The 15,420-nt window shown below is 41.2% G+C and overlaps 1 protein-coding gene across 2 annotated transcripts in view; it reads left to right on the forward strand.

Annotated features, from left to right (window-relative positions):
- Positions 1 to 15,420, forward strand: part of UNC5C (unc-5 netrin receptor C) — a 441,641-nt gene that overhangs the window by 325,711 nt on the left and 100,510 nt on the right. For both annotated transcript variants that reach the window (XM_078676216.1, XM_078676217.1), the window contains exons 5-7: positions 5,397 to 5,577; positions 8,367 to 8,534; positions 14,184 to 14,348. In XM_078676216.1, coding sequence (XP_078532342.1) covers positions 5,397 to 5,577; positions 8,367 to 8,534; positions 14,184 to 14,348 — 514 coding nt within the window. The remainder of the gene's footprint in view (positions 1 to 5,396; positions 5,578 to 8,366; positions 8,535 to 14,183; positions 14,349 to 15,420) is intronic.

The raw sequence follows: 15,420 nt of genomic DNA on the forward strand, positions 1-15,420 counted from the left end.
CATTTCATGTATTTTCTTAATGCCTTTTCTGTGATCTTATGTTGATGAAAACTGTCATTCTGTTGATGAAAAATGGTAGTCCTTCTTCTATTTCCCAAAAATGTCCCGGTTTTTGGCTCTCAAGGTCTGGTCACCCTACCTGGGAGGGAATAGCCTGAAGCAGGTAAAGGTCAAAGTGCATCAAAGCTGTTGAAGGTATCACCTCAATAGTGATCATCCACTTTGGGAATCTGAAAGCAATATCGGATGATATTTTTATGGGTTGATGCTAGTGACTTATAAGGTTTGGCCAATGACATTGTCTTGCATGCTATCGAGGTTGGAGATATAACACCGTAAAAGTGTAGTTAGAGCCTTTCCCAATGACTTTTGAGACTGCGCCAGTGAGTCATATTTAAGACTCCCTATTTTCCGTTTTAACTGATTTTTACAGATAAATACAGACAGAAAATCATTTATTTTCCTGTCTATATTTATTTTTAAATGTGGATAAAAAAGGAAATTGGTTTGTTTTTTGAGTGATTCTAAATGCTGTCAATCATGACTGCCAGCCCAATAGCTGTGCGGGTTGAAAGGTAAGGGGGTGAACAAAATAAAGAAAGTTGAGTAAAGAGCCTTAAACAGCAGTAGATATGCACAACCTTGATTCTAATATTTGCATGTTTTCTTATAAGTGCATATTTTATCATCTAAGTGTGTTTATATCACGAAGCCGGGCTGGCGTTCAGGCATGAGTGCATATTTATAGGTTAAATAAATGTAGATATATACTTATTTCAGTTTCATTTTTTCACAAAACCCAAAATAAATATAGATAAATACAGATAAAATTAGCAACAAAAAAATGGATGAATACAGACGGAAATGTAAAAAAAAAAAACATAAAACCTGGAGCCCTAGTCATGTTGCACAGACGGATGTATGACGTTACAACGCATGCTTTTACGACGCATGCTGGTACAACGCAAGTATTACAACGCAAACCTTTACAACGCATTACACTTGGGGGTGCTGGATAGTGAATAGTTTAATTTACTATTCCAACTCCAGTCCCCGTGGACACTAGGGAAGGTGTTGGATAGTAAATTAAAACTATTCCCTATTCTAGAGCGCCCCCCAGTGTAATACGTTGTAAAGGTTTTCGTTGTAATACTTGCGTTGTAACAGCACTGCGTGGTAAAAGTTTTGTTGTAAAGGATGTTTCCCGCACAGACGTTCATTGCATCTCTTGGGCCTGATGAGAGGAAAGCCACACTTTTTTATAATACGGCACTACTTCATGCACTAGGGATAGATGATGACCCGAGTACCAAAGTATATATTTTAAAATCTTTGTCAGTAGCACGACCGCCTCAAGAAAATATAACACACTAGGGCTACAGTTGTGTTACTCTAAACAAATAAGCATTTAAACTTTAAAAAAAAAAACTGTAGTTGACACGTCTTCCAACAAGGAAAGGATTATGGGTAATGCCAGAGAGGATTTAACGATACTGTAGGTGATGCTAGAACTTTATGCACAAGCAGACAGAGAAAGATTTCCCATTTAAAAGACTCAGTATAAATCAGTAGATGGTTGAAATTAACCAACCCTAAGAAAGGCACTCTTGCTTTCACCCTGAGGTTCTCAGTGGCATGTCCTCCTCTCAGCTGGCAGCTCTGCCACAAGGTCCTTGCAGGCATCGCGTGCTTGTTTATTGTCATCGTTCCCAAAGGCTCAGTCTAAAGATAAATTCTTCCATCTTCTGGTATGAGTTGAATTAAAGTGTTGCAATGAGCATTAGTGTAGTGTAGACCAACCCATTAACTAGAGCCCAAGTGATCTGAGATGGGATGAAGAAAGGAGATAGCATTGAAAAATACGTTTTGAAATAAAAAGGTGAATTTCTTTACGTCGTTTCAACTTCTGAGTACCACAATTGCCTATTTATGGGACTGCATTTATTTTTTTGTTTTACAACAAATTCCAAAGAACCATATTCCATCGGTGTGGACGGAATGCAAAATACAGATATCTACTAGTAGAACTACTGAACCCTTTCATAACGTTGTTAGCCACAGAGCAGGTCTTCCTTGGCCCACAACTGTACTTAAGAGGTACAAATGTCAGGCCACAGCATGCGTCCCCACAGCCGATTCTTCCTTTCACTATGGTAGAGCGCCTGATCCTTTCTTGCCACTCACTTTGTTACTTATTTCCCACGGTTGAGCCTTTAGGGCCCTTTTCTGGCTGTGGCTAAGCCACTGAGGCATTTTGTTTATGTGGCTATCTAAATCTGAAGTTCAGGCTCATCTGCAACATTCAAGCTGTTCCACAATTTCCTACACAAATCCAAGGGTATTTTGTTTAAACAGTGCTTTAAATAGGCAGGTACTGTCCGTTACCAAGTACCTGTAAGTCTTTAATTTGAAAGGGAGAGTACCTGCACTTTTCATCACTGCTGCAAATTATTTCATGGGAGAGTACCGGCACTTCACAGGAGCAAACAGGTACTCTAAATAGTGAGTACCTGCACGTCTATGTTTACATTTAAAGCAATGTGAGTAAATCAGTGCTCTTTATTCATCTGCTTTCAAACTCAGGCTTATGCACTCTGCACCCTCCTTCTAAAAAAAGGTGGGGGCTCGCCCGCCCTTCCATTCTGAATCGCTTTCCCACCAGCTTTTTTCAGTGAGCAAATATCAGGATATTTAACTGAAAGGTTGTTGTTTTTTTCTCTTGAACTCTCTCAATTAGATTACTTGTTTTTCAATTTCTTTCTACCAGTGCCATTTTCCTGAATTAGAAATGGCTTCTGTTCTCACTTTTTAATTTAGCCTGTAATGAGGTAGCCTTAAATGTATATTGTTATTTAGAGCCCTGAAGCCCTTTTGCAGAATGATGGATGGGAGTGAGCAATGAAAATCTGTGAAACTACTAATCGAATGAAGTATACAAATACCTTCATTTTGAGTGGCAAAATGTGTACTCTCTGGCCAAGATTTGGTTGCTTTTATATAATATTTAATACTTGGAAACATATCTGTTGGTGAAGACAACATCTCTAGCTCCTCTCACCACTAAATCCTATTAACTACCGTGGTCCTTGTTATTATTAGTGTTGTTGTTTTTACTGTTGTTGTTTTTTTGTTGCTGTTTTTGGAAATATTACTATCATTATTATTATTGTTGTGATTTTGTTGGAATAAAATTATTGTTGTTATTATTAATTATTATTATTATTTATCATTTGTATTATTGTTGTTCTTGTTTTGTTGTTGGAACTATTATTAATATAATTAGTATTATTATTAGAATTACTACTTGAGCATGCTTGGTATTGCATTCATCAGTGGGTCACGGGCCATGGCCATGGCTTGCGTCATCAATACAAAGAGAGCGTCCACGTGCAGATTAGCAGCAGGCACAATATAGTTATCTCCTATGAATGTCGACTCAACAGAATGGCAAGGGCAACTGTTAGTGACATTTCATGTCCACTGTGGATATCCCTAAGAGGCACCCATGCTTCTACTCTGTATGGACTTCTACAGCCTTTCTTTGTTAAAGGTTCCACTGGGGCTCCATAGGAATGTTCAGATGTAGGAGTGCAGTTGAAATCACAGTGCCAAGAAATACACTTTTTGGTAGTGAGCTGAAAGTAAGATTTTCTAACAATATTGCACATTTTTGTTCTTTCCGTAAGGAGCACAAGTGAAGACTGACCAACACTGTCCAAACAATAATAGTTCCTTCTCACAACCTTCCCCTTGAAAGATAGGTGGGTGGTACAAACTTCTGCCCCAATGTTTATAAGTTTGGGTTCTTTGCTTTCCTTGCTGTGATCCTGTTCTGAGCTTGGCTACAGACAGTCCAGCGATGGGAGAGTCCAAATTCAATCATGGCCCCGGTCCCTTCATGTACTGTGCCAAGCTTGGTCGAAGAAGCCTGGTAAACCATAAGATAATGTTTTTTTCCCAGTTAAATTATGATATTTTTGTTTTGGGTGCAGATCAGACAGCATTTGTGTCTTAAAGGACAGACTAGTGAAAATATTTTTTTACACATTATTTTGCTTAAGCAATGAAGTAAAATTGATGCTAATTCATAGGTTCCAAGGTCACAAATGGGTCACACCACATACTAGGAGGCAAAAAAAATAATTTTGTCAAGCTCTTCTAGTTAATATTTTGCCACATGAATGAACCTCTTTCAATACACCCAGATCCCCTATTTGTGTGTAGTGTGACAGTGTGTTTTCTTTTCATTTGTGCCTTGGGAAACTTACTTGCCTCTACCTTTGTTAAATGTAAATTTGTAGATGTTTCCAAATAGGTAATCTACTTGCAAGGCCTATGTGAAAACCTGTCAGTGTAGCAATTGGTAGGTGTGCGCATATTTTTGCAGGTATTGACAAGCTGGGAAAGCTTGCAAACTTGTTGATAAATTTAGCAATAGATTTAGTGATAAATATGCCATTTTGCAAGGATACAATTATTTGAAATTTACCCTCGCAAATGGATCTTTTTTTGGAATAAGGTTGAATTTAATTGTGCAAACCTGATTACAAATCTGACTTCTCGTGTAGTGCTCAACCTTGTATATATTGTAACTTCTCAGTGGGTAGATTTTGCATGTTTCGCTTTTCACCAGCATGTATTTTGCCTAATTTTGAGGAACTTCAAATGACTCGACAGATAAAGGATTATAGTCTGCCTTTGCATTATGTATGCTGTGCACAAAATCCAGTGCTGGCCTCTGGCCTCCCTAGACTCCTGCTGCCAAAAACCGGCAGCATTCCCTTTTGAGATTGACAAGAGAACAACGTAGGAATAGACGAACATCTACAAACCATTATATTGAATTCTGAGCCATAAATGACAAAGTACTAGTTGAGAAAGGACTGCATTTTGGTGCTTGTTATTCTAATGGGCTAAGCTTGTTTTTATTGCTATTTCTTTACCTGACAAATAAGGGCTGATTAAGAAAAGCTTTTAGGAGTAAAGGAAGTTGTATTCTACTACTTAATCTTACATGGCTTTGTGAATAGGCGCCCTGAAATGTCCAACTCCTTATTGCTAAAAGTGCAAAGCCACAGTCTTTTCTATTTGTACTGAATATATATGAATATTCCCTGAATATTCACATTTTATCTCCATTTAAGATGTTTGGGGACAATTCACTTGCAAGTCATGTGAGAGTTTGTAAAAAAAGTACATTACTACAGGAATACTACTTTACGTACTCCAAAATACCGGTGTCAGTGTAGTATAGTGTAGTGTTAAACTCTCGGCCAAAGGTGTTTGCTTGTTTTCTTTATAGACAATGCCTAAGGGCTCATGGAGCAGTCTGTGCAAGGCTAGCACTGCAGCTTCTCATGAATGTGCCTTGTAAAGATGTTCTTCTTTACCCACAGGTTGAATGGCTGAAAAATGAAGAGGTCATTGATCCCGTGGAGGATCGGAATTTTTACATCACCATTGACCACAACCTCATCATCAAGCAGGCACGCCTTTCAGATACGGCCAACTACACCTGCGTGGCCAAGAACATTGTCACGAAAAGAAGGAGCACGACTGCCACGGTCATTGTCTATGGTAAGTCCATTCACCTATTGTCCCTGTGATCTGGGACTCAAACCCCTTCCACGCTCTAATGCGAAACCCAATAAAGCTTTAGTTCTCGTGGAAAGTTGTGAATGTCCCCGTACCTTCTCTACAATGGCATTGTCCACTGCCTAAAGCACAGTGTCCATTATATGTACTTCAAATGATTGTTAAATGAGGTATCAGCAATTCTTCTTCTTTTTTGGAATGGTTATTATATAAGTACTAACATACATATGGATTCGTTTGCTGGATTGGATGTTAAAGAGGGTCTTGCTGTCAAAAATGATTACAAAAATAATAGGTCCAGAGTGCATCCAAAATATAATACTGATATATTTATACCAAGGGAAACACAAGTAAGAATATGAAAAATTCGGCAGATCAGAGTTAATTAGAATTACTTATGCTCATATTACTGATTGCATGGGTTTGTTGTTCTGTTTCTTCCTCTTTAGAAGAATGCGTTAGGCCTTCTTCTGAGTGTGCTCTGAAAGTGTTGTGTTGAATGTAGACTAATCGACCTATAACAACAATGCCATTGGTTACAGCTTTGACTACTGATTGCCTTCCAGTAGTGGCCTAATTCTCTTAAAACAGGTATATGTTTTTCACTTTTCCAGGAATGTTGTCAAAATTATTGTGCACTATCTGAAATGTTCTCAGATGGCTAAAGTAACAGAATCTCCCAGAAATTAATAAGAGGCGCAAGCTGAGATGAAACCTGGTGAAACACCATCTGTTCTATGTCATAGTCTCCTTGAAGCCAATTGTTTTCAAAAGGGCTCCTGAAATTGACATCACCCCAGAAGCAGAGAATTGTGTCACTGTCAGTAAAAGTCTGTGGTTCAAAGTTAGTGAAAGGAGGTGGCACAAACACCCTCTACATCCCTTTTGGGGCAGAAACATAGGCTCTTAAGGAGCATGACATGAGTGCATAATGACTGAATGCTGTCGGATGGACTTAGGGAGCCTTTCTAATTTCAAGAAAACTTCCCAGAATCTCTGGAGAGCAGGCATGCCTCAAAACAATTTGTTATAGCATAGATGCATGCTGCCCCAGTACTTCTACCACAAAGGCAATCCTATGTATCAATTTTTAGCATGAGACCTGAACAGTATGTATCAAAGAAGCATAATTCATTCTTGTATCCAGTAACGGAATTTCATGTTTTCAAGACATTTATGTTTCTATTCTCTACGTATTGTAGCTGAAAGCACGCTGGGCATAGGCACCCATTATAAAAGCATCCTCTCCTAAGATTGGCTTCTCTTCGGGCCTTTTTAGGTTTGATGTGTAATGGAGCTTGCCCCATTCATGGTGAATATATTGTATTCTATACACACTGCAAGGGGCTTGGGTTGAGCATCCTTCAACTATTGCCTATTTTTTCTGGGGCACCATCAGTCTTTGGCTTCAGACATTGTCAGTAACTTCTTGGATCAGACCACAGGTGTGCTTTAGTCTCTCCTGCTTTCTATTGAATTTTGGAAGTATCTTCCCACTTCACTTATAATGCATGAGCGAATATTTTACACCTCGAAGTACATTCTGTCTTCACATATTTAACGTTTTACCTCCTCCACGAAACGTATACAAAACACAATTTTTTTTTCATTGTTTTACACTGAAGCAGACATTTTATATCACCACTCAAGTATGAACGTCTCGCCTACTGGCTTTGCCAATGTTTTCTTTTAAAGAGTTATCTCGCACAGTACAACATACTGGTGTCTGAGAGGTCAGGAATCCCAGCTCAGTGCTTCTCCATATGTTGACAAGGCTCTCAGAGGTCCAACTTTATAAATTCGTGGGGATGCACTGTCCCTTACAGCCGATTAAATTGTTGGTCAGCAGTTTCCTCTGCAGTGCTCGGTGACTTTACAATTAAACCAAATAAATCTCAGTGTACAACAACAACAATATTTAAACGTTTTCTTTTTCTAATTTTGGTGAGAGATTGTTTTTAAAAACTTGCCAATCTCTTGAATTTCTTAGAAGTGAGGGAATCTTTGTGGCCAATCTCAGTTCTCTCTTTCCCTTTTACTTTTGTCTTTTTTTAATCGTGCATGCAATTGAAGCAATCTGTTCTTCTTTTGAAGTTTTTAGACGTTTGTATATCTTTCTCGACAGACCACCTTTCTACCAATGCAGTTGAATGTGAAACATGTTCGCTTTTTAAAAATGAAATGCCAAAACCCCAATTCCGGTTAGATTAATATTTTTCGAAGATATAATTATGTACTTTAATTTGCCTGTGGGTCATATGTTGAAGAAGCCATTGTATGGAACTATGTAGGAAAACCCTGCTTCAAAAATACCTGAACAAGTTATTCATAAGTGAGTTGCTTCTAGAGGAATATTCTCCAAAAATATCTAAAAGACGTCCGTGTTCTAGCACTTCATGTGTGTTTGAGCGGTTTTAAGCCGGGTAAGTTATAATAAGGAATGTGTTTGTGGCATGTAGGGTATAGTGAAGTGGGCCAATGTTCCAACCTGTGGTAAGCCTACAAACACACCAGTTAATGGGCTGCTGCCAACCTTGCAGATGGCTAACGCCCTTCGGCATACTTCAAGTACCAGGACATTTTCAGGTTGCTTTTGAAATTGTTCATTTGTCATTTGTCATTTTCCCCTTAAAATATTTTAGAATGGAGTTACGCTTACAGCATTTTTCTAAAACAAAGGGGATTTTTTTTTTGATTTAGCAAAGTGTTGTTTTTGCCATTTTAAAATAGACTTTTGTTTTTTTCCCCCTCATCTAAACTTCTCATTCTAGTAAATGGAGGATGGTCAACCTGGACGGAGTGGTCCGTGTGTAACAACCGGTGTGGTAAAGGTTACCAGAAGCGTACCAGGACCTGCACCAACCCTGCCCCTCTCAACGGGGGAGCTCTCTGCGAGGGCCAGAATGTCCAGAAAATAACATGCACTACAATGTGCCCAGGTAAAGGAAGAGACAGTGAAGTACAGCCCTATGAATGGGTGCATGGACATACACAGACAACAAGAAGTGAATTGTTGTAACAACACACAGGATAAGAAGTGGTCACACAGACACACAGAAATGTACATGCACATACTTATTCCTACTTCCTATTTGTAGAGCACAAACATATCACCCCTAAAGGTTTCAAGGCACTGGGGGCCATTGGGGAGTTTAAGTGAGCTATTGCCCATAGCCACATGAATCAGAGCTGAGCTGCCGCCAGGGATCGAACTGTGAGACCGTTCTCCAGATTCAGCCGCTCTGGCCGCTACGACACACCTCTCCCCCATACTGGGCCTTGCAGACATATAGAGAGACATGGGTGGAAGCAAAAATGTAAAAACACACATCATGTTTGGAAGTATACAGAATGATACATAGGCATACAAACAAACAAAAATGACCATGGACATACTAACTGCTGTTTAAATAAATAGACAACCTGGCCCACAGAGGTAAATGGGAGGATATGTGGATGTAAAGACTCAGATGATGTATGGATGTGCACAGAATGATATATAGGCATTCAAACGGAAGTGTGCATGGACCTCCATATCCTTGCAAAAATGTATGGATATAGAGACAGAGACATACGAGACAATGCATGGATGTAAAGACACACACAATGGTGTACAGATGGCCATAGTATGAAACATGGAGATATAGCTACTCAGACATACCAAACCGTGCATGAATGCATACACATACATTTTTATACAGACTCCTGGGATGATGTTTGGAGGTGAAGATACATATAATGATATACAAATGCATACCAAATGGTACATGGACATATAGATACACTGAGACATAAACTGCTCTATGGATTCTTATGATTATCCACCGACATCTAGACAAATTGAATGTCCACTGCCATATAAAATCCTACATGGATTGATTCACCACCACAGGATGATGCATGACTGTAGAAACACATAGAATGATACATGGCTGTAGAGACACTTGGGGCCCGATTTAGAGGTGGACGATATCGGATCATCCAATTTCTGGAGAAAGTGTCTCTGGGGGATAATCCTGTGATCTTTCTAGGAAGGTCTAAATAAAGAGCAGGAACCTGTGATTTGTGGAGGAAGTGCTAAATCTGGATAACAGTCCACAAATGTGCTTTCCTCTTCTAAATCCAGCAGAGAATCCTTCTGAGGAACTTCTTAGTCCATGCAGTGTTTAAGTACATGGCTTTTTTTTACTATCCAACTCTAACTCAGGCCCTTAGAATGTTATGTAACTTAAAACATTTAATGATGTAGAACTATTCCGAAACATGTGGAAATGTGGATACATGTATACTGGTGGCCACAAGCACAACACATAATGGATGCTCGGAAGTAAAAACCTACAGGAGAATGCATGCAAATATAGACACAGAAGGATGCAATGAATAAAGTAGCAAGTGACTTTTTATATAATGACCTATTATTTTTTGCATCCGTTTTTTCACAGCTTTATTGTCTAATTATTTTAATCCCCTTACATTTCCATAGGTCCGGGGGTGGGGGTGGGGGGGGTATAGTAGGTGAGTGGTGTGGGGGAGGGTTGGGCACCACTGACCAACATGATAGCTAAGCTTTCGGAGACATTAAAATGGGATCACTGAAAAGGCACTGAGTGGGATCCAGGAAAAGTAACATCACCGCTCTTCATGCTGCCCCCGCTGCCAACATTCTCTAGCTCTGTAACTGCTTCTTTTCCCTCTGTTTCTTGCTTTTTTACATGTGATTGTACCTGCTTGATTTTTGACATCTGCTTTCAGCCTCAAGCACCCCGTGGTCCCATCTGGGTATGTTTTTTTCTGATATAAGTGTTGTAGTCGCTCATCTGCACAATCATAAAGATCCTCATCTCCACAATGTCCTCATTGCCCTCCCTTAGCCTGGGGCCTTTGTTGAACCACATCCCACACATCCATTACTCGTCCATTTCAGATGATGCTCTAAATGTACGGAAAAATTAGACACACTGTCCTGCTTGTCAATGGCTGTCCTCCTATACTGCAAAACTTGAGTCCTACATACCTGCCGACTCACACGGTGCCACTGTGTGACACACAATATTGGTTCCCATCACACGGTCCCCCAGTGAGCAGCCGATATCACACGGTGGCAGGGAAAACGAGCTGAAAACCACTGTAAGTCGTGGTTTTCCAGCTCGGTTTCCGAGGCTTAGAACTGCCGACGTCCATTAAGGGGTGTGAAAACACCCCAGGATTTTGGGACCAGCCTCAGCAAGCTTTTTGGGGTGGGGGTGTTTTTAGGGGTAAGGTTCAAAAGTGCCTCGTATGTACTTCTTAGCATGAGGGCCCGCCCCCTCCTCACACAGTGAGATTGTTCTTCAAGTTGGCAGGTATGGTCCTATCTGTGCTCTGTGTAGCAGGCAAAGCATTGCTCCAACATGCAGATTCACCCTCAGGGAAGGCTAGATTCCGGGGCTTTGGGGATGGGGGGGTGCACAGCCTCTTTTTTAGTCCTGGTAAAAACAGATCCACTCACACCTGGCCAAGCCCACTCTGCTCCCCTGTGGCAACTCTGTCATTTTGTTGAATTCAAATGCAACGTTTGGGTCCCAGGCTGAGAATAGCAAAACACAGAAGATGATGGACGGAATGTTGCAAAGTGGCAAAACATTCACCCCCAGTAACAGATCTGGGTTTAATCCAACGTTATTTTGCTCACCAAGCCACCCCAGTTCAGACATGCCATAGGCAAATCAGTCTTGACCCTGTGCCTCATGGGAACAGTCCAGACCGAACTGCCAAGCCATGTCTTTCCTGGACCGGAATCAAGCATCCTAGGACCGGTTTCTGGCTATCAGCCGTCTTCAGCCAAGATAGCTTGACTCCAGTGGCTTAGTGAGCACGGCTGAGACAAGTTGTAAAATCGTTTGCATGTAGTTTCTAGGGCATAGTTATTAAACTTTTGAGGGAATCCTGGCCAATGTCACAACCTTTTGCATATAAATAAACTAAATAGTTTGAGCAGGATCTAGTTCTCTTAATTACATTACAGAAGCAATATAAAGTGCAGGTGGCGAGCGATGAAAATGCAACACAAAAAAGGGCTAAGCCACCGGGCTCTATTTCCTCTAGGAAATGTATTTCTGATTAAAATGATAGCCTTAAGTAGGTCTGTAATGTTTTTTGTAAATGTAAGCTGAGATTATTGCCCCATCTCCCTTACATCTCAACTACTGTCATGTTAAATAGGGCTTGTAAGTGTGGTGATGTCATTTAATAGAGTGCATTGCATCCCATGAACGTTTTGGGTAAATACCACCCTTTCTCTTAAGTATAAAATTAGAGCAACAGACCGCACAAAGTAAACCCACAGTGAGTGTCCTAGATGTGCCTTAAAATATGTAATAAAATTCCTCGCCCAGTATTTCTCATAAAATAGAAATGGCTCTTCAGTCACATATTCGTACAGTTGCCTCTACTCTAAAGATATGGAGTACCCAGTCAGTTTTTTAAATGTAATTTAACTGATACACTGGAAGCACGTTTTAGCACTTTTCGGAAAGTATGTATCTCTAATATTGTTTGTGTCTTTTATGGTTTTAAGTAACCGAATAAAGAATATTTGACTCTCTAAGAGACTGAGCACTCAGTCACATAGTAGTACCGTTCTAGTAATACCCTGGTTGGTACATTTTTTAAAGTGTGTATTAGAATGGCCCGGACAGGGCACAGTGTTGAAATCAGATTTTGTTACACCCTCTTTAACTAGCTGGCAACTTAGCATTCAGGAGCCTAGTTTTTTTTACACTGTGGGACACTTGGGCAAGTCACTTTATTTCCCTACACCTGTGTCCTCCCCAAAAAATGTTAGCAACTGGAATCGGACTAACCTCTAATACTGGGTGCTATTTTAAGCACTTGAGAATTATTTAAAGGGTCACCTAGTCACCAACTGACTGGGCCTGATTTAGAGTTGGGCGGTAATGGAAAATCCTCCGCTTTCCGCAGGCAGTGCTAAATTTAGGGGAGAATCCGCTTCTGGAGGAATTTCCATAAAATGGAAAATTCTCCCGTGGATTTTGTGTTTCCTTTAGCAATCAGAACATTTTCCAATTTAACCTGATCAAAATCAGGACTTAATTCTCAATATGGATTGTGACCCACTTTGGTTGACGAGGTAAGGAAGAACTTAGCAGTTCCCATTTACTAACGTGTATCGACTAACAGCATCTACCCTACATATTTATTTCGAAAGGCGAAAAGGGCAACAGTTTGATTGCCCATTGACTTGCACCTCATTCTGATGTGAATGCTGCTGAGCAAGTCCCTATCCCAACCAATACAGAAGTGGACTCCATTTTTTAGGGCAACCACCGCCAAGGCCAACAATGACGTGATAACAGTCAGACCAAAAGCAAGACAGAGATGGACAAAATGGAGACGTTAAATCAATACTCAAGACAATAGCTGTCAATTCACATGGTACCAGAGTGTGTCACTTGGTATCAGCTCCCTTCATTATTATTATTATTGTGTCTTTTGTAAAGCGCGCAGCTACCCCAACGGGGTGTCCCGGCGCTAATTGATTTAACAGAGAGATCTCTCAAAGCATAGTTCATACGTTCACTCAGTAAAGAGTCAATGTGACACGGTGGCAGGGAATACGAGAACACGGCGGTAGGGAAGATGAGCTTGTAACCCCTGCACTTAGTATGTTTCTAGCTCGTCCTTTGAGGATTTAAGCAACCAATGTTCCCTAAGAGGTGTGAAAACACCCCAAAACATTGTGGGGGGGGGGAGGGGCAGAAGTGCCCTTTAGGTAGTTCTTGGCATGAAACCCTGCCCACTCCTAGGTACCGCCCCGCCCTCACAAGGTCAAAAAAAATTCAAGTCGAGGGTCGAAGAACAAAATGTAGGAGCAGTAAACAAGCTTCACAAAGATGGCAGCCAAACTCGAGATTGATATTATAGGCAGAGAGCGACAGGCAGGTGGCAGGACAGACCAAGAACCCGAGATAAGCAGCTGCTAGACATACGCTATGACAATACAGGCAGGTATTACATGTTCAGCAGGATTTGGGCGCCGGCATGTCTTCCAACCTGAGGTGGTTTTACAAAGTGCTTATAGTCCACAGCTGCTCCTTCAGTTTAGCCAGCACCGCGATGAGGAAATATTAAACTGCGCCATACAAATATGCAAAAGAGGGCCCATCCGCTGCTGATCAAATGGCCTTAGCAGAAAAATCCCAGCGCCGCTCGGAGGCCGTGCCCTGACCTCAGAGCCGTCTAATGCGGAGGATTTGAGAAAACATGCAAAGCTTCAAATCTTAGGAGCTAAAGCCCTTGATCTGTTGAAAGCAGCGGAAATAAACTGGAATTTAAGTACACAAAATGATCCCGGCCAAAACATATTTGTAACCTTAGTAACTGCGCATATTAAATTGCAGTTCCAATGGAGGAAAAAAGAAAAAACAGAAGCAGCAGCTCGTGTACAAGTACTTCCACCTCTGGCTGTCAGTCAGCACAGAGCACTGAAAATAGACTGTTGCTGTCTGTGTCTCTCTCTTCGACTGCTAAAGCTGTTTTTGCACTTCCTTTTGTGGGTCTGAGGCATTCTGTTCTATTTTTTGTGACAGAGGATGGCGAGTGGACCAGCTGGAGCAAGTGGTCGACTTGTGGGACTGAGTGCACGCACTGGCGCAAGAGGGACTGCACCAACCCCTCACCTAAAAACGGCGGGAAAGACTGCGACGGCCCAGCCCTGCAGTCTAAAAACTGCACTGATGGCTTGTGCATGCAAAGTAAGTGTGGGCAACAAGGGATCAGAGAAAGGGATGAGTTGGTATGGATGTTTGATGGGGACAAACAGGTTCATGGACACTACCGCCAATTTACTTCCCTGTGTCACTTCCTTAAAAAAAAAAGATCTGGTGGAACTAGTCATGGGGTAGAGGCCCGAGCATCCATCTTGTAAAGCGAGGGCAGCGTCCAGAAGTTAGCATATGTTTCTGGAGTGTCTGCCTGCAGATAGATGACCTAGTGAATGTATTGTATATATAGCCTTGGATTTATCAATATTTCACAGTACAATGAGCATAAAAATGAGTTAATTGACTGTTGATAGGTTGGTTGGTGCATTGGAATAGCCATTGAGTGTATGAGTGCATCGCCGAATGGTGGCAACCATTTCGACTTCAACCATAACTCAAAATGTAGATGATTTTTTCTGGTACATCCGAAGGCATTCAAGTGAACAGGTTCTGCCCGGAACACGCACATCATGGTTGAGCAGATTTAGAGTGTATTTGATGGTCTGCTGGTTGATTTACCGTAGTACTGTTTTGGAAACAGAGGACTGTGTTATCCAAGGATTTGCATTATGTTGACTGTTAGTCTCCAAGCTGCTTGCAGGTGGCACACAAGCGGAGTAGGCGCAGAACAATGCAGACATCGAACTGAGGATCCCAGGGGCGCTCGGGTGTTTGGCCGTACACTCCTTCTCCATTGTGCCAGCTATTGGATTGGCCAGGCGCTTTGCTGGAATGAGGGTTTCATCTTGCCAGCCAGTGTACTGGTTCTTATTCGACAGATAGTCCCAAAAACTCAGTGGCGAAGATCCTCAGCTGGATCAGTAAAATGGCTTCCCCTTCCTGATTCCAGCACTTTTCAGAAGTGCATACTTTGCTTCTTTTTCATGATCAGTGATCTGCTTCATGTCCCTTCTAGAGTATTACTCCTTCTATTTCAGAACGGGGTCGCGCCTTGTTGACACGGCTCGATTCATGAGCAAAATGCACTTTTCCCTCTTGTAACACTTTCTCTAAAGCCCTTGCTGGCGACAGCTGCCACTCAAATTTCACCACTTTGATCGAG

This window comes from Lissotriton helveticus, chromosome 2_1 (assembly GCF_964261635.1).
Source record: "Lissotriton helveticus chromosome 2_1, aLisHel1.1, whole genome shotgun sequence".
In the NCBI taxonomy this organism is placed as follows: domain Eukaryota; kingdom Metazoa; phylum Chordata; class Amphibia; order Caudata; family Salamandridae; genus Lissotriton; species Lissotriton helveticus.